This window comes from Mastigoproctus giganteus, chromosome 2, assembly GCF_048544385.1.
Source record: "Mastigoproctus giganteus isolate SK-2022 chromosome 2, ASM4854438v1, whole genome shotgun sequence".
Lineage (NCBI taxonomy): Eukaryota > Metazoa > Arthropoda > Arachnida > Uropygi > Thelyphonidae > Mastigoproctus > Mastigoproctus giganteus.
The window spans coordinates 193,221,105-193,241,859 of NC_143576.1; the positions used below are offsets into that span (position 1 = coordinate 193,221,105).

General features: G+C 35.8%; 1 protein-coding gene across 1 annotated transcript in view; it reads right to left on the minus strand.

The window, feature by feature from the left end:
* Nucleotides 1-4,645: 4,645 nt before the first annotated feature.
* The window catches only part of mor (SWI/SNF- related protein mor), a 385,701-nt gene continuing 369,591 nt past the window's right edge, over nucleotides 4,646-20,755 (minus strand). Inside the window, exons 26-27 of the mRNA XM_090390116.1 lie at nucleotides 19,375-19,485; nucleotides 4,646-4,967 (exon numbers count right to left, since the gene is read on the minus strand). Coding sequence (XP_090246242.1) covers nucleotides 4,888-4,967; nucleotides 19,375-19,485 — 191 coding nt within the window. The 3' untranslated portion in view covers nucleotides 4,646-4,887. The remainder of the gene's footprint in view (nucleotides 4,968-19,374; nucleotides 19,486-20,755) is intronic.

The following is a 20,755-nucleotide window of genomic DNA, read 5'->3' on the forward strand; positions in this document are numbered from 1 at the left end:
ATGGTAATATGCAAAAACAAAAGGATGTATCGGTAAATTTTGCCTTCATTTCATATAAGTCCCCTCTAAAATAGCTTGTTGACAAGCTTTATAGCCAACATGTAATGCCGTACCCATAGCTGCCATTTTTTGACTTTTTTAAATCTGGAGATCAAACATTTGTAAGTAGGAGGGAAACAAGAGTTTATAGCAAAAAAGCAAGAATGCTTCCCAAAAACTGGACATTTTCAAAAAAACATGATTTTTAAAGTCCACATTGCATTAGAAACTAAATTTCACTGGCAAAAACACATTTTAATATAAAATATTTTTCACTACCAGGAAATGCATTTCTAAAAATGAACCTGAATGGTCAGCATACCTCAGAAGATTTTTTCTATGACAAAAGATGCAAATAAACACTTGGCACGCATGATATCACATCACCACGAGATGCAACGTCTATTTTTTAATTTCTTTCCATGCTTTGTAGTGTTATGCTTATCTGTTTGCATTACATTTCTATTCACTAAAATATCATATCTACATAAGGTAAACATGCTAATTTTTCAGGTTTCGTAATACCTAGAAAATCTTGCATACTGTCTTCTCGAATTTTACATTGTATTTCTTTGTCATCTTTCTGAAACACATTGGTAATTATCGGGCATTTCTATTTTGCAATGCAGACCACTATAGTACATCTTGCACTTAATTTTTTTTTTTTTTTGTGAAAATCAAAAGAAAAACTTGAATTTTAGCAAAAATGGTGGAGGAACTCTTTGTTGTCAATTATATTATGAATGATACAGAGATTTTGCAGCTATGTTTATGAACTCTAATTTGTCTACCTGATAAATTTGGAATAGCCCAGAAATGTTTCATCCCATGTGTACCTCACCAAACTGCATCTGTAATGCAGGCCAAATGCACACATCACAGACTGACAAACAAAGGTGAAAGAATGAAAATCTGTACTTGTGTTATTAAGCCTATTTTGAGGCACATAGTAACAGATAACAAATAGTTCCAACACATTACCATGTATTACCAAGGGTTTAGCCAATAAACGTTTGCTGAGAAAAAATTGCAAAGACTTATTTTGAAAGAAATCACAACTAAAACAAATTATAAGATAGTATCAATACCTTCATCCATTCCATATCTTATGTGTGCCTATCTGAATTATGATGCTGAATGAATACCTACATCACAGAGGTGAAAGAATGATATTTCTTATCTATAATTTTGTGTTACTGGATTATTTTATGATATAACATTCAGTAATAGTTAATAAACTGTTTGGCAAACCTGTAAAAATTTAAACTCTTGCACAAACAGCTCCAGTGCACTATTGCCTATTATCAAGGTTAATCAAGAAATTAACAAAGATTTCCAAGAAAATGTTTTTACAATTATTTCTTGACAATCCTTGGTTTATTTTCAAAGCAATTCCAAACTGTTTGTTGTTTGTTTATTTGGTTTTTAGGAGCATTAGCAACTAAGGTCATATTGCTCCGGGATATGCGGTGGTCATTCCCTGACCTTTCCGCATCCGCCGTATTTAGTGGTGCCGGGCTCGAACCCCGGTCTAATCAAGAAGCGTGTGCTAAGCACTGCTGCTCCTTCCCACCTGGCTACGGAGGCACCAATTCCAAACTAAAATGAAGTCAAGATGGTGCTGCCCTCCCTGAAAATAAGGCTATTATGCAATATCAAAACATAAATGTTAGGCAATACGTGAAACTTAGGTTGCACAGGTGGGCACTCCAAAAATAATAGGCAAAGAACAAAAATGTGTGCCCTGCTACAAGAATTCGGAGATAAAAAATGCATAATTTATTGCATGCAGAGAGAAATTTATTATTTTTTCTTAAATATATTCGTTAATTTCAAAAAAGTACTTCATAAATTGCATTGGTTATCAGCAACTTTGACCATATTGCACTGTGGCTTATTGTCTGTACAAGGGAGTGTGTGGTCATGGGCTGGCTTGCATGATTGCTGAGAAAAAAGGCAAAGACTTATTTTTAAACAAATCCCAAACTAAAACAAATCCTAAGATAGTATCAATACATTCACCCATTCCATATCTTATGTGTGCCTCGTTGAATCATAAAAAAGGACAGCTGAAAAATCTGGAATACCTCATGGGAAAAAACACTACTTCCTCTGCCTGAGATAAACTGACTGAAGAAGACTTGAAAAATTCCTCCAGCCATGGATGGGAATTAAACCTATCCCTCTTCAAACAAGTGACAAAACCACTATACTGTCATGGTGCACTCCATTAATGAAAACTATGATGACAAAGAATCTAAGAAAAAGAGTTCTCTTATGGAAGCCTCCCATATTCAGATAAACCAACTAAAAATATATATTCAAAAAAATAAAAAGGAACAGCTAGATATCAAAATCATGTACACCATTCCCTCACCAATCAGTGGTTATTGTTGGGTTTTAGGTGCATTGGCAACAAAGGCCATTTTGCTCAGTGTATATTGTCTGTAAATTGGGTGTATTCACAGGTTAATTTTCTGTTTGCTGGATGAAATATCTGAGTTTTCAGGAGAAAAAACCACGCCACCTGAAAAACACCCATAAAAATAATTCCTCCTGTCATCAACAGGGATTTGAACTCAGGTCTTTTCCACCCAGTGTGGGGAGGATGGCAATCCTACCAATTGTGCTACCCATGAGGTTGCCAGTAGTTATACAGCACAGAATAGAAATTCAGGATAGGTTTTGACATCGAATCACCCCTCCCACCAAACCTTATCACAAATGGGCGAAGGTAAAGAAAGCCTGCATGAAAAGCATGCAAAAGTTCGATGAAATTTACCAGCAAAAATACTTTGCCGTAACGGCATTTGTATTGTTGCTTGCTCAATAAACAGATGGTGGGTGTTACCGGTCAGGAGTAGAAATTGAATCCCATGGGAGATTGAAACTCTCCCAAGGTGGAGGGGGTAACCTGACCTTTTTTCTTTAAAATCACTGGTGGACTAGAGGATAAATTGTTTATTAAGAAAAAAAAAAAAAGCAAAGGAAGCCCACACGAGAAGCACACTAATTTTCGAAAAAGTTTACCAGTGAAACTACGTTACAAACATTTTTTTACGACGCCAGAACTTCCAATATGACTCTGTTCGCGATTCAATTAGTTAATCCAATTAGCGATTCGAAAGAAAAAAGGTCATGTTACACCCCCTTCCCCCCACTTTGGGAGGTTTCAAGCTCCTGTGGGATTGAACTTCTACTCCAGACTGATAACACCAACCGTCTGTTTACCGAGCAAGCAACAATAAAAATGCCGTTACGGCAAAGTACTTTTACCGGTAAATTTCATCGAACTTTTGTGTGCTTCTCGTGCAGGCTTTCTTTACCTTAGCCCACAAATGCAGCCAACTACTTTCCTTTGTTCTCTTTTCTCAATACAGAGATACTTTTTCAAGAATAATTGTTTTAATCAGTTTTCAGTAAGAAATCCCTAACATCATGTCCTGTACAATGTAATCATCGTGTTAAGTCTAAAAACTTTGAATTTTAATTGTTAGTTTTATGTTTATGTAATGGAAGGAACTTTTACTTGGTTAATGACTACAGAAGAGGATCCTCCAAAACCCCCAGAAAGAAAGTTATATGCATAGTTATAAAAAAAAAAAAAAAAAAAAAAAAAAAACACTCATTTTTATTCAAAACTTCTTTGTTTCAACAACGTAGTGTTCTGACTAGTGTTTATATTCATTATGCTACCATATGTTTAAATGTATAAGTAAAAAAAGGATGTGTATGCCCTTCGGCATTAGCTAATCCATGGACCAACGGAAACTGCTGTAGCAGCTCTTTCCCTATATTCTATAACATGAAGGGCTAATAGCAACTACCTCAAACCTTTATTCTTTGCTTTTATCTATTCACTTAACAATATGCTGCACTGAAGGTGGAAGAAATGATTTTTTGAATAACTTATCAAGGTAAAGGATCTGTGAACTGAAATGCCAAAAATAAATATAAATAAATGGGGAATATGATTAAAATTATATAGTGAAATAAAGAATGATTTCATCTGCCACAGTCCAGTCTTGACAGAAACCACAGAGCACCAGTGTCCAAAAATCCAATCCAATCAAGTTCCTTTTATGTTAAGGAAAATTTTCTATGCTAAAAATTAGGAAAATTTAAAAATTATTATTGCTACTAGATGTGCCTTACATTCATTCTGTATTTGTTATAATTACAAAAGGTAAATATTATACTGTACACTACTGTGCAATACATACAACCTGCATAGAACCCCTGGAAGAAAGAAATAATACAAATTTAAGTCCACTTTCAAACATCACTTAAATGCATATTAAAGAATGAATGCTACAGTTTCACAGCATCCATTGCTATAATCAGACACTATCTCATTCTACCTCTGAAACTACAATTTTAAGTGCATGAAATGAATGAGGTTTTTTTTTTTTTTCTAGTTTTTTTTTCAACAAATTATATTTTATTATAAAGGGACTACCACATAAAACACAAATACTGGTTTTACAAGAATGATTATGCATCTGCTCAGGTGAAAGTCCAAGAACATATTTCAACAACTTAGAATTCATATACATATATATACACACACATATATAGAGATATATGTGTATATATATCAAAACTGCAAAAAAGCCAGGAAGAAAATCACAATGTGCACAGCATGAAGGACGACAGATCTGGTGGCTTAAAAAAATGTCTGGCCAGCAGCCCTAATACAATATTTATAGATGATACATTCAAAGATGAGATGAAAAATAATACATATTGATGATGCATGATGGGGAGATTTCAGCAAGGCAACAAATCGTTATCAAACAGGTCAAGCGAACCTTCAGAGATGTGGGCGATTGCTAACGAAACTATGACTCATGGTTGATTGGATGATGGGGGTAATGGCAAAGTTTCACTACTGCTGCTACTACTGCTAGAGTCACTCCCTTCTCCACCTACAAAACAAAAAGAACAAATTTAAAATGGGGAGGAAAAAAAAAAAAAAACAGCACAGACGAATATGCACTGTATAAGATTTAATTAATTTGATTTCAAAGCAAAGAGGGTATGCTGAATCTTCGTGGTTAAGTAGCACTGACATAATTATTTCCATTTCCAATGTATGATTAATCAAATATAAATTGAACTGATACAAATGCAAACAAGCATGCATATATAATTCTGAAATACAAATGTGAATGGTTTTAAGTAAAGAAGTCTGATTGTGCATCACTCAGTTTCAATTGTACATGGCTACCAATGCTTCACACTACAGTATGAGGCACTGGTATTTGTGAACAATTTGAAGCAGTCTGCAAGGTAGAAGCAAATTAATTGCAGTTGTAGGTAGCAAGGACCCCAAAATGCATATCTGTATGTTCCATCCATATGTGATAACCTGATTATATAGATAGAGGGGAAGAATTCTGAAGAACTGTCTAAGGTCAGGTGAGGGTAATAATATCAGATGACAGTACAAAAACTTTCCTTAGAGTCTGCAACTGCATTAGGATGGAATACTCCCTGCTAAGCTGTATTCTGAATAAAAAATGGCATTTGTTTTTCTGTGATTCTCAGCTCAATGTAGAGAAGTGTTGCAACGTATTATGAACATATAAAATGGTTGTTGTTGTTGGTATAGGGCTTAATGACACAAGGGCTACTGAGGCCAAATTGTGTCTGTTCATTGTCATGCAAAATGGACACTGGGGCAGTGGTCCTACTAATGTGGCATTCAGCTGAGATCAGATTTAGCATAGTCTAATTCTAGATATATGGTCAGGAGGGGGGGGGGGCAATACACAGACATCAGAAAAAGGGACCATTACAAAGGAGGTATAATGGTGGTCTGAACAAGCATAATTGTGCAATACATGTATGAAGTACTGCTTCTTATGGGTGCAGTTCCTTCTAGTAGACAATAATGCTCAATCACGGAGGTCAACTGATGGAGAACTTTCTTCAGAGGGATATTTTCTGAATTCCATTGAACATATGGCAATACCCCCAGGACACAAATTTCGCATTGTCAACAACCAACCAAGAATCTTACAACGTAATGCACTATTGCTGAAGAGCAGCCTCCAATAGTACCAGAAACTGAACACCTACAAACCTGTCAACATTAGGTGTGTGTGGATTGAGTCAATCCCCGAGTATTCAAGGCATTTGAAAACAAAAAAAATAATCCTAAGTTTGTGAAAACTCACTACCTTCAAGTAAAATTATAATAATAATTTTTTTTGGTAATACAGTGGGTGTTGCTTATTGTGATTATATTTGGTTTGTTTTGCTATTGATAAACATTGATAACATTAAATGGCTGATAATCTTAAACAGAGGGATTTGTTTTTTGATGAAATATAAAAAGTTGTTTATCTTACCAATCTTTATTTATTAACCAGTATGGCATATATAGCACTCTACATGCATAATTACAATATAAACACACATCAACCAATTTCAGCATCAAAAAAAAAAAAAAAAAAAAAAAAAAAAGAGAAAGAAAAAAAAGAGAATACAGAACACATAATAAATATACTCACCTAATTTAAAAAATTTCTTCAATGTTTGTTGTTTTAAATCCATAGCAGTTAAATTTTCAATATGTTCTTCACTTTTCCCTCCTTTAAGTTCTAGTGCACTCTGTTAACACTTCAAAAGATTTCCTAATTTTTCTGGTCATTGGCATAACTCTCTGGCTGGACCTTAATATCTTCATCATTGGAATTTTCATCAGTGTCATGTTTATCCATTATAATTCCACCAACTTTTAGCTACTTTCGAAATTTGTGTAATCTTAAATTAATAAACTGGTATACTCTGTAGGCACTGCACTACTTCAATATTCATCACAACACCTTGCTGAATAAATCCAGATTTATGAGAAGTTTTTGATTGTTTGTTTGGAAATTAAATCTCAAGTATTAGCCATCATATGCGCCGCACCTAATAAGTTAATTCATTTTGTTATGTCCTTAGCTTGAGCATCACGCTTTCTTTAATTTCTGCAATAATTTTTCATTGCATTACACCTCCTGCACAATGTTTTTAAATCTGATTCCTTGATCCAAAGATTGCACTATGGATGTTGTATTTGCTCGAAGAAATAGAAATATGAGTTTTATGTTGTTCAAATGCATATTCAGAAGAACTGTACAGGTATCTAAGGTAAGTGCAATTTCTTTACTGACTTGTATTAATTCTCTGTCCTATTCCTTCAGAAAGTCAACAAAAAAAAAAAAAAAAAAAAGAGCAACACAAATCCATGCATTTGTGTTGCTCTGCTCTTATATTATTCAATTGGTAAGTTTTGCCCCTCTGAAAGCATTAGGATGCTTACTTTTCCCAATGGTATTACAAAAAGCTTTTTTTTTTTTTTTTTATTGTGCCTGTCATATTGCATGTAAGAAGTACAATCACTCTTTCTGCTTTTTCCAGCTGTTGAATGTTCATTTCTGAATAATAAAGTATGTTCTAAAATGTTCTAAATAAATATGTTCTTCGGCAATGCTCTAAAATAAACACCAGTTTCACAAGTGTTGAAAATACAGTCAGGACTAAATTCTTCCAATAAATTAGGTAAGACATCTTCCACCCATTTTTTGCACCAAACCTGTATCTGAGTGATTTTTATCCATGAAGAGTTTTGTACACAATGTTATGTCTCTCCTTTCACCCACTTAGCCACCCCCATCAGTAGGCTTGAAATCATTTACACTTAGTTCATTTGCATCTGAGCAAGAGGATTCTTCCTCTTGCTCAGATTACTAACCTGAGGGGGCATAAACTCAAATTGAGAAAGACAGTTGTAGAATAGATGTGCGAAAATTTGCCTTTAGCCAGCAGGTAGTAGTTGATTGCTGGAACAAACTTCCATCTGTTGTGGTGAAAGCTGATAGCTTAAATAAATTCAACGAAGAACCAGACAAACTTTTGGAGCAAATTGAAAGGGGGAAATTGGAAAGTTTTTTTTTTTTTTTTTTTTTTTTTGGGTTGATGCTGCATAAGCTTGCTTTCTTGCATCACATGCCTCTACTAATGTTAATGCTGAAAACACTATTAAAAATGGCAGTGTGGTAAAAAGTCCACTACACACTTACCTCTCATTTTAAAAACTGATCTACGATGGGTCAAATTTTTGTTTCTTTGCAGATACTTCTACTTTACAGGCCCTGTTCAGCATCCAGCAATAGTCAGCCACCATGTTCACATTCCACTTCCTCTGGTACATCATCTCTATTGTCTTTAATATCCTGGTGAAACCTCTCACCCTGTTCTTCACTAATACTTCCTAGATTTCCCAGGAGGGAAGTAGTTGATGTGGGAGGGTAAAAAAATGTACCTTGGCACTCATGTCACAGCCCAGCTTCTTGAAGTTTGCCAACATATTTTCAACTATATTCTTGTAGCTAGATCCTTGTTGTTCCCTAAGAAGTTCTCAACCTGAAGCTAATCCATGCCTGTTTTTCTCTTTTATTTATAGTTCCCTCACCAGTTTGCAAATTTGAGGTCTGACAAAAATACCTTGTTTTAGCTTCTCTTGGATGATTAATGGGAATTTAGTACAGAAGTAGTTGAAGCAGGGACCTTCCTGAGGTAAAGCTTTCACAAACTGTTTTATCAAACCCAGTTTGATATGGAAGGAGGACAGTTTTGGGGTCTACCAGTGATTTATGAAATAAAGTTCTTTGATCCAGGCAACAAATTGCCCCTCTTTGGCTAGATCTAGACATCCTAGTGCTTACACCTTGCCCGACTGTCACACAAAAAAAACAAAGAATTTTTGTGTAGCCAGATTGCTGTTCAAGAAACATGCCTATGATTTTAAAGTCAGCAGAGACCAACCAACTGTGTTCTTCATACTTAATATTTGTCAACAACTTCTTCAAATTCTCGTATGTTTCTTTTAAATGCACAGAGTGAGCTACTTTGCCACACATTTATTTCCATTGTGGAGAAACACACCTTTGATGAGTCAATAAAAAGTCTACACCATGCAGGATTGTAAGAAATTCCTAAATAGTTCATTAAGTCATTTATATTACTACAAAAAAACCAGAGAATCACTTCCCATTCTCTGTATCTGTACAATGAGAAAAATGTCCTCTGTGCTAAAAAAATTTTTGATTTAAGTCTAGAACCAAGGATCTTTACAGATTCCTTTGGTAAATTTAAATCTCTTACCAGATCATTGAGTTCATGCTGTAAAAACAGTTGAGGGCTGGACTCAGTACCTACAGGCATGTAGACTGTAGACTTCAGTAGCTTTACTTTCAGCACTCTCTACTGCTACATTCTCCAATATAAGTGGAGGGCATAGAATCAGCAGGTTATCTCCATGTGGGGCTAGTCTAATGGCAGACAGAATATTAGGATATACACAGTGCCCTTCTTACTTTTTGCATTATATCCCTCTACATTAGCTAAGCCAAAGTAATAGTAATCACTGTGGTTTTGTAGACTCCCACCAAATCATGAGAACTGCAAATGGCATAGCCTTCTTTTTACCATTTTTCCACAATCGCAACACTTCAACACACGTTCAGCAAACTTTACATGGAGTTGATTGTTTATCTTGGTCACCAAATTTCACTCCAATATAAACTTGTGATTAATTAAGCAGTTCTGTGTGAGTTGTCATCTGGTATAAAGAAGTTAAAACTTCATTTATCATAATATAGCTCTTTAATACAGTGTTGCTGTGTGCATTTTGTCATCAGCAGGTGAAAAAAAAGGACATGATAACACCACTCTTCATGATTTTCAATGTGTGTAAATTAATATCCGAAATATCTGTTTTTAATTCAGTTTTTTATGCTGATTTCAGAAATGTTATTCACCCCCCCCCATCACATACCTTTTTTTCACAAATCAAAAAAGTTGATGCCATGAGTTATTAGTGAATGTATTAAGTTAGGAGTAAATGCTGGGAATTTGTAAACTAAATCTTCACATGTTGGCAACACTACCCTCAGTCATTTGTTTCTTGACCTTGAGAGCTCCATGCAGCAGTGTTTATCAGTGTGAGCTCACTTTATTCTTGAGGTTATAGTGTCAAACTTGTGCTGAAAAGTGAGTAAAATGTCTTTGTGCAAGTGCTTCAACAATCGGAACTTATTTTGTTATATTTGTGGAAGTAATGTAGTCCTCAAGCAAAGATAAGGTATTACAGAATTTGTAAAATGGATTGTAAGAAATGTGTTATCATGTCCATGTATTGTGCTATACCTTGTCTTTGCTTGAGGACTACATAACTTCCACAAATATAACAATATTTTGTTAGTGAATGCATTAAGTTCTGATTGTTGAAACACTTGCACAAAGACATTTTACTCACTTTTCAGCACAAGTTTGACAATAACCTCAAGAATAGAGTGAGATCATACTGATAAACACTGCTGCATGGAGCTCTCAAGGTCAATAAACAAATGACTGAGGGTTGCGTTGCCAACATGTGAAGATTTAGTTTACAAATTACCAGTATTTACTCCTAACTTAATACATTCACTAATAACTCATGACATCAACTTTTTTGATTTGCGAAAAAAAGGTATGTGATGGGGGGGAAGAATAACATTTCTGAAATCAGCATAAAAAACTGAATTAAAAACAGATATTAATTTACACACATTAAAATCACGAAGAGTTGTGTTATCATGTCCTTTTTTTTCACCTGCTGATGACAAAATGCACACGGCAACACTATATTAAAGAGCTATATTATGATAAGTGAAGTTTTAATATATCAGATGACAACTCACACAGAACTGCTTAATTAATCACAAGTAGAGTTTTGTTAACTGAGACTGCCCACTATCTGAAGAAAGAGAACGACCAATAAGACTTGAAACAGATAACTCTTGTAGTGATGTCTTATATTTTAAAGAAATTACAGTCTATCCTTTTGTGAATTCTATATGTTTAAAAGTTAGTAAATCTCCATGCAACTAGTGGTTGAGGGAAATTGCTGTTCTAATTTGGCCAATAAATTTATGGAATTTGCTCATGGCACTTGAAATCCTGCTGGAGACAAAATATATACACAAGGTAGTGCTCAATTTTCCAAAATTTTTTTTTTCTGCAGAAGTTCACAAGAGAAAATTAATGTTGCTATTGTTGTGTATGTAGATGAGGGTTATATAATTGACACTATAAAAGTATAGACAGTTTGGTTTAATATAATGAAAACACCATAAATTGACAATGAACATCTATGCAGTCATAGTACTAATTACCAAATATAGTTCACATTCTTCTCAGCTATTTCACTAAATAATTCAAATTTTGCACTATGTTTGTCGTATTGCCAATAGTAATACGACACAAGGATGTGAAGCTTATATAGCACCACAAAAAAAAATAATAATAAAAAGTGTAATATGTCCAAACTTTCTTTAAATATATTCAAACTACCCACTTTCACAACACTGGTTGGAAATTTATTACAACAATCAATTACGCTTTGGCTGAATGCAAATTTCCATACATCTATGAATTCTACAACTATCATTTTTGATTTAAATTTATGCCCTATTTGTGTTTGCTATCCAAGAAAGAGTAAAGGTGTCTTAGCATTAGTTTACTCAACCCTTTAGAAGCTTATACACTTCAGCTAGGACACCACACAGGGTGCCAGAGATTGCAATTTACAAAATCACAGTCTTTCTTGGTATAAGAATATCCTTCAGTGTCCCTAAATAATCTTGCTGCTCTTCTCCACACCCAATAGATTTATCACCTTTTTAAAATGAGGTTTCCAAGCCTATATTCCAGATGTGGCCTAATCACTGCTTTTTACAAAGAAGGCCTTATAGTCACCTCTTTGTCCCTCCTGGCAAAGTTCCTGTATATCACTGGTAGAACTTCATGGGTGCTCTAACATCCAGTTTACACTGCTCAGAAAATTTCATGTCAGATTATAATGATCCCTAGGTATTTTTCCTTATCAACTACCTTGAGTTTGGTGCTACCTAAATGGCATATTATTCTGTGATTACTGATACTCAAATGCAGTACCTTACATTTATTAATGTTAAACCTCAGATACCACTTTTCAGCCAAACACTTAATTTATCTAGATCTTCTTGAAGTAGCATACCCTTATTACTGTCATTAATTACTGAGCCCATCTTCAATCATTAGCAAACTTATGAACTGAGTAATCACTGAATTATGACCACCTATCTAATACTTTGTAGGTCCTCCTCTGGCACTCAGTACAGCAGCTATCTGACGTGGCATTGATTCAACAAGATGTCGGAAGTGTTCGGGAGGTAGGGCCAACCAAGCTGTGTGTAATGCGGCTAGCAATGCAGGTATGGGGGTGATTGGTGTATCCAGATGCCCGATATTCTTCCTTTCCATAGTGTCCCACAAGTGCTCTATGGGATTGATATCAGGTGAGTTCGGAGGCCAGTCGATATGCTAGAAGTCAGAACTGTGTTCCTCAAACCATTCCCGCACAACAAGTGCTCGATGGCTCGGCGCATTGTCATCTTGGAAGACACCATCGCCAAACGGGAAAAAAGTGTAACACAGCGAGGTGTACACAGTCAGCAAGCAGTTGACGATAGCGGAGACCACTGATACATTGTTCCACGTGCACCAGGGGTCACGTTCCTGCCAGTGAAACATGCACCACACCATACAACCGCTTCCACCGGCCACTCATTCGACCAGCACACCTTCTTCCAGTCTTCTAATGTCCAACTTGCATGCTCTTTGCACCAGGCGAGTCTTTTATGCCGATGAACTTTTGTTAGGAGAGGATGCCATAGGGGTTGTCTGCTGGTATAGCCCATACGTACAAGCATGCGACGTATGGTCATGGCAGATATTGCTCCAGGTTGGGCCATATTGTATTGGGTAGTCAACTCTTCAACAGTGCTGTGCCTGTTGGCCTGTACGAGTCATCGGACCGGGCACTCACCTCTAACATCAACCTTTCGCTGACCTTTGCAGTTTTGCCATTGGGTCGTTGTTTGACCATTTTGATGCCAGTCCTGGTACACTAACTACGGCGGCTCTCGAACACCACACCAGTTCAGCCATTTGGGAAATCGAGGCACCACCTCGTCGAGCACCCACAATCTGTCCTTTATCAAAGTCCAATAAGTCCTTTTACCATCATGCTCGGAATTTTATTACCTACTGAACCATAGACACCTTATCTATGCTACGTAGGTTGACTAACTGCACACTCTTGTACCTCACGTGGTCAACAGGTCGCATTCAGTTTTCATAGGGGTGATAATAATTCAGTGATCACTCAGTGTATATCAAACTTGAAATACCTATATAATATTAGTAAATATTAAAAACACAATATAATAGCGTAGCTTAATTTAATATATTATGATACTCACCTTTTTATAATCTGCATCGATTGGAATAAATCGGATGATAATTTTAAATTTAAGTTAGCATGAATAAGTTAGGATTTAAAAACAGAATTAAAATGTGCGCAAGGAAGTAGAAGTGCACATCTTCGTCCTTGGTTGTCAATGTTGAAATCTGAAACGATTTTATTTATACGGTTGGAAACAGAAGGCCAATAGTCATAACAAGTGGCTTTCGTTTTACACGTCTTCAGTTGGCAATGGTAGAATGAGAGTAAACGCGTGTATTTAAGAAGACTAGGTTCCCATGATGCTCCTGGATACACATGGGAATCTCAGGTGAACGAGATTCAAGACCGGTGCTATGTTATAGGATAGTTTGGAATTTAATACTTGAAGAATGGAATGGCGGCGAAACCATTCTATAACTAGGGCTTCATATTGGAAAATTGTAAAACTGGATTTTAATTTGATAATAGGAATGGCTGAATCTATAAAAAGGTGAGTATCATAATAAATTAAATTAAGCTACGCTATTTTATTGTGTCAGTTATAAATGGTACTTTAAGAGATCTACAATTTTCGAATTGTCATATTAAAAAGAGTAAGAGGGTCCAAAACTAACCCTTATGGGAACACCACTCATTACATTAGTTCAAGGACAGCAGTGGCCATTATAACCACACTTTGTCTGCTAGCACTTAATCATCCCTTTAGACATAATAGTAACTTAGCCTTGATGCATTTCTCCAATTTACACAATTGTACATGTGGTAAAATAACAAAGGGTTTACTGAAATCTAAATATATGATGTCAAATTATTTTTTTTTGTTAGTTGTTTTCTCACAAAGTCAACTAACTTTTTTCCATAGCTTTTGGGTATTTTTTTTAACTCCACCATCATAAATCTATTTTAGCTTATAACAATAAAAGCAAGCAGAAGCATGCTGAGCAGTAAAAAGTCTAATGAAAGTTTTAATCAGTGCAGAAAATGTCATGAAGTTTAAAAAACATTTATCCCATTGAAGCCAATTTTTTCATAACAGGCATTAATACCTTCCAATACAAGTATTATTATGTTAAGCAAGATGTACATACATTATGGTACCAAAGTCAAAAGCTTAACCCATGTCCATATTCTTGTACCAGTAAAAATACTGACAATAAAATTCAACTATATATTAGTATTAGTATTAGTAACGGCCGTATGGTGCAAGAAAGCCTATGGCTTATGCTGCACCAGCCAAAAAAAAAAAAAAAAAAAAATCCGAACAAAACAATGATAAAAACCAAAATTAAATAAATAAATAATAATAATTAATAAATAAATAAAAATAATAAAATGAAATTAAAAATTAAATAAAAAGGAAATTAATCCTATCATCCTATGCGCTTCCCTTACCCGAAAGTACTATCCAGATGACCTTTGAATTTCCCCAAACTGTCGGCCTCCACCACCCATGAAGGCAACTTATTCCAGTAATTTATAACTCGCTGGCTAAAATAAAACTTCCTGCAGTCCAATCTAAACATTTCCCCGCGTAACTTGAATTTATGTCCCCTAGTTCTAGCATCATTTATAATCTTGAAAATTTTGTCCTCATTCATTTTACTGATGCCTCTCAGAGCCTTAAACACCTCAATCAAATCTCCTCTAAGGTGTCTAGTTTCCAAACTCTGCAACCCACATATTCGAAGTCTTTCTTCATAAGGACGCCCTTTTGCCGATCTCACCAGGCGAGTTACCCTTCTTTGCACCCTTTCAAGAAGCTCGATGTCTTTCTTTAGGTGCGGTCTCCATACTTGAACACAGTATTCCAAGTGTGGTCTAACATAGGCCTTATATAATGGGATTATCACGTCCCTATCTCTACTTGCAAAAGTTCGATAGATCATCGATAGGACACCATGGGCCTTCCTTGCAACCTGTTTACAATGCTCAGAGAATTTCATGTCTGACCGTATCGTAACACCCAAGTCCCTTTCCTCCAGTACTGGGTTTAGTTGAACTCCACCAAGTGAATAAGTTTTTTTGGGATTACTGTTTCCCAGGTGTAATACCTTACACTTTGTTGGATTAAAGCACAGCTGCCATTTTTCTGACCATTCTTGAAGTCTATCTAGGTCTCTCTGAAGAAGCTCAGCTTGACAGTGATCATTAACTACTCTACCAATTTTAACATCATCTGCAAATTTAGACATCACGCCCTCTATCCCTTCATCAATGTCGTTTATGAAAATTAAAAACAACAGTGGTCCTAATACTGATCCTTGGGGAACCCCACTTCTTACATCAACCCAATCTGAGGAATAGCCATTTATCACAACCCTCTGCCTCCTGCCCTGAAGCCATCCTTCTATCCATCTAAGGATTTTCCCAGTGATTCCAACCTGTTCCAGCTTATAAAGCAACCGCTCATGTGGGACTGAGTCAAAAGCTTTGCTGAAATCTAAATAAACAATGTTGAAATTATTTCCTAAATCCAGCTCGTGAGTGACCCTTTCGAAATAGCGAACCAGATTTGTTAAACATGATTTTCCCTTTACAAAACCATGCTGAGTATCCTTGAGAATTTCAATTCTATCCAAATGATCCTGAATTCCACCCTTGATCAATGCCTCCATGATTTTCCCTACTACTGAAGTCAGACTGACAGGTCGATAATTTCCCACTTCACTTTTAGAGCCGCCCTTATGTATGGGAGATACATTTGCACTTTTCCAATCCAAGGGAATCTCCCCAGAGTCTAGTGATGCTCGCATAACCAGCCTCAGTGGTTCAATGCACTCGCTTGCCGCCTCTCTCAAGATTATAGGGTATATTCCATCAACTCCAGGAGCCTTACTAGTCTGTAGGCTTGAAAGTTTTTTCATTAAATAATCTTGCGAAATTTCAATATCATTAATTACATATTTTTTAACTTCGCTCCCACAATTTCCCATTGCCACAAAAGGCTTTTCATTTGTAAATATCGATGCAAAATAACTGTTGAGTTCATCTGCAACGGCAGCTGGTGTATTTATTACTATCCCCTTTCCCTTACATAAAGGTCCGATCTGGTTTGTCCTGCTCTTCTTGGCATTTATATATGTGAAGAATTCTTTATCCCCCCTCTTTGCTCTGTTTGCTAGTGATTTCTCATAAACTGCCTTTGCCTGTTGAACCTTTTCTGTGGCTCTATTACACATCACCTTGTAGCTGTTATAGGCTTCAGTACTTTTTATTGCTCTGTAACGTTTCCATGCCACCTTTTTCTGCTCAAGTAATGTGGCAACTTCACTATTCATCCAACTTGGAACCCTTCTCGTGGAGTATTTTTTTAATGGTATATACGCATTCAAGGCATCTGTGATTAATGTTTTAAAAGCGTACCACAGTTCAATTGTATTCATTCTCTGCACGATATCTACCCAGTTAATAGAGGCCATGTAGTACCTTAAGGCATCGTAATTTCCTTTTCTGAAATTAAAACCCATTCCTTTGCCTTTTACTTCTGCTACCTCTCTCGTCATCATCCACCGTAGAACTCCGTGATCACTTCCTGCTACTGGTTCCTCTACTGTCAGCCCTGTTATGTCATCTGATTCATGTGTGATGATGAGGTCTAGGATATTCTTTTCTCTAGTACTTTCCCTGACATGTTGATACAAATAACAGTCATCTAGTTGATTTAAAAATTTTGTTAGTTGATTTAAAAATTTTATATATGAGATTGCAATAAAGTTCCCAGATTGGTGCTGTTGCAGTCATGTTTGATGAGTTTGAAAATAAATGGAAGTAGTATGCTGTAGTTCAAACTTCCCCCAACAGATGGCAGTACAGAGATTGTCGAGTAGGCTCACAGGTTGCAAATAAAAAGTTTCATCAATAGCGTTAATGTTCCATGTTACAATTTTGCAATGAGCAACAAACAAAAATTAAATTTTGCTTTAAACCGGGAAAGTCTGCAAGAGAAACATGAAATGTTAAAAACTGTTTATAATGCTGAAATGTTAAGTTGTACCAGTGTGTTTGAATGGTATAAGCAATTCAAAGATGGATGTGAGGATGTTTGCAATGATCCAAGAGGTGGGTGTCTGTCAAGCTCCCTGAGGACAGAGCTGCAAAAGTTTGGAAAATTGTGGAAAGAGATCATTATCTGACCCTCAAAATGATGGCTGATGAGCTGGATATGAATAAGTAAGATCCATGCAAGATTTTTGCTGCACAGCCTTATGCATGAGCAGAAACAACAGAGTGTCATCATGCAAAGACTTCATCCAGAGTTTTCAAGCCAATCCTAATTGTCTCAACTGTATTGTCACTGAAGATGAGTGCTGGATGTTTCAGCACAACCCAGAGACAAAGCTTCAGGGCATGCAGTGGACTTCAGTATCATCACCAAGGCCCAAAAAGTTTTGTTTACAGAAGTCTGGGATCAAGATGATGATGCTCATGTTTTTCGACAAGCAGTGCGATTCAAAAGGAATTCCCCACAAGTTGCTTTGGTATTGGTACTGTAAATAAAAGGCACTCGTCCAGTGGAAAAACACATTGCTTTTTATTTATAGTATATGCCAACACCCACACTTGGGTTTCGATCCTTTTTTGGATCTCACCAGTGGGCAGGTAGGCACTGTGAAGACCTGAACAACACAGCGACCAACCAAGGGTGCCAATAAAGAACATTCAGGTGGTGTACAGATATATGAGAATGAAAAATGACCAAAGGATTTTATGACTACTATTATGATTACAAACTTTCAAGAGAAGAAGATGAATGCAATCAGAAGTAAGGATTTCAAAAAACAATTATTTTGACATCACATACACAGCAGAAGTGATATTGAGGACAATAAGACTAAAGGAAAGGAAGGAATGCAATAGAATAATGAGAATTTTGATGGAATGAATTACAGAGGTGAACTGATTGGAGAGAAAAGATTGACATAACTATACTGGAATAAAAGAGTTATGGTGAAAATGTAAAAGGCAGAGGGATGAGACAAAAGGTGTTGTCTTTTCCCAATCCTGTTCAATATATATGTAGAAGTAACAATAAGAGAGGCAACAGAAATGGAAGGAGAGATAGAGAAAAAGGGTGTAAATATAGGGAGTAAACTTGTACAGAGTGAGATTTGTAGATTATATCTGATATACAGATGAAGGGATACAGATTTGTTGTTGGGAAAAATTAAGGCAATAACTATTAAAATTGTTAAAAGAGAATATTACAAGTTGATATACAGAGATATTAGCATTATTATAGGCACATGATGGAAGAAAGCAAGCTTATACAGCATCAGCCAAAATGTAAATGGCTGATGCTTATACAGCATCAGCATTTACATCACTCCAACTACTACTGAAATTACTATATTCTTAGACAATAGTGAAAGTACTCTATCTCAAAAACTAGAACTATAAAAAATTGCTGAAGTCATATTCATTTTTCTCAACCCAAAATTAGTAAAGTTTGCCTATTTTAAGAAAGGAAACAAATTCAAAGAATTTTTTTGTTGAACAGTGTAATGGAAGCTTTTGAAATGTGAGTAAGGAGGGGATGAAAATGGGCAGATAGGGCTAAAAATTAGGAAGTACTGAGGATTATGAAAAAAAAAAGAAGTTTTTGCTCATAATCCTCAGTACTTCCTAATTATATACTTACTGTACTTACGCACAGTAAGTACTTGGTGGCTATAAAGAAATTAAAAATTGGAATTGGTCATGTAATGAGAAGGGAGGAGGGGTGCAAATCTATTAAGGAATACAATTAAAGGGAAGATAACATCTGTATCATTACAAATAGGTAATGATACAGATGTAACTGAATTCTGGCTGTCATGGCCCTACAAAGTAGCAGAAAACGTATAACGAGGTTCTGTACTTGTATCTTCAATCTTGAATTTTAAACTTTCCTTAATTTTGAAGCTTTTGTAGTCATGGAATTATACCAGTTGTCTTTCAGTTACAATCATACCACCAAATACAGTCTTTAATTGTATAAATGTGTCGAAAATTACACAAAATAAATTACATACCTTGAGATTGTGTAGGAGGAGGAGGACATGGGCTAGCCATGGTTGATGGCTCAGTTCCAATCATCTGAGGATGGCCCTGAGCTGGTTGCGCTGCCGTTAATGGTGGCATTCCTGAAAACATAAGGAGAGCTTATGACACAGTGCTTTCTTATAAACTTCACTGAAATAAATAATTAGCATGCAAAGTCTCCAAAATGTGGAAAGATGCAAAAGATGCTTATCAAGCAAGACATACACAGTATCATTTACAATAGATAGACATTTGTATATGCATACAATGGAAACTTGTTACCAAGAAATTAACTATCTAAATTTGGGTCTACCTTCAAATCTCTAGAAGCAAAACCAGAAGAGTACAAAAGTTTATCCCATCCATTTACCCTGTCCTACCCTGTAATACACAGATCATACATATATAATATCGGTGTTTAAATACACCATAGACAACTCTTAAAAAAAACAAAAAAAAACCTACAAAGTAGTTGTTATGGGCATCATTTGCTCTTTCTCATATTGTGCTCTGCCTTCACGATGAGTTGCCATGATATTGCACTACCTCAAATAAGTAATGCTTCACTAATAGAGAAGACTATTGTTACTTATTCTCAGTCAGTACCACCACCCAGACATGTTTCAAGGCTATTGGCCTATCATCAGTGGGTGGGCAGGTACCCTAGTATTGCAGACATGACGACCCAGTTGTGAAGTTAATCACACAATATGAGAGATGCCAAAAGGTGTATAAGATAATATTTAAAATAATTAAATGCACAAGGCATAATACTTTAAGAGTTTAATATCTATATAATACACCATAGACAACTCTTAAAAAAACTACAAAGTAGTTGTTGTGGGCATCATTTGCTCTTTCTCATATTGTGCTCTGCCTTCACAACGAGTTGCCATGATATTGCACTACCTCAAATAAGTAACGCTTCACTAATAGAGAAGACTGTTGTTACATATTCTCAGTGAGTACCACCACCCAGACATGTTTCAAGGCTATTGGCCTATCATCAGTGGGTGAATAGCCTTGAAACATGTCTGGGTGGTGGTACTCACTGAGAATAAGTAACAATAGTCTTCTCTATTAGTGAAGCATTACTTATTTGAGGTAGTGCAATATCATGGCAACTCGTCGTGAAGGCAGAGCACAATATGAGAAAGAGCAAATGATGCCCACAACAACTACTTTGTAGTTTTTTTTTAAGAGTTGTCTATGGTGTATTTAAACACCGATATTATATGGATATTAAACTCTTAAAGTATTATGCCTTGTTCATTTAATTATTTTAAATATTATTTTAAACAGATCATACAATATGTCAATCACAATATATGCATGTCAGCATGGACCAGGATCCCTATGGCATGCTTTCAA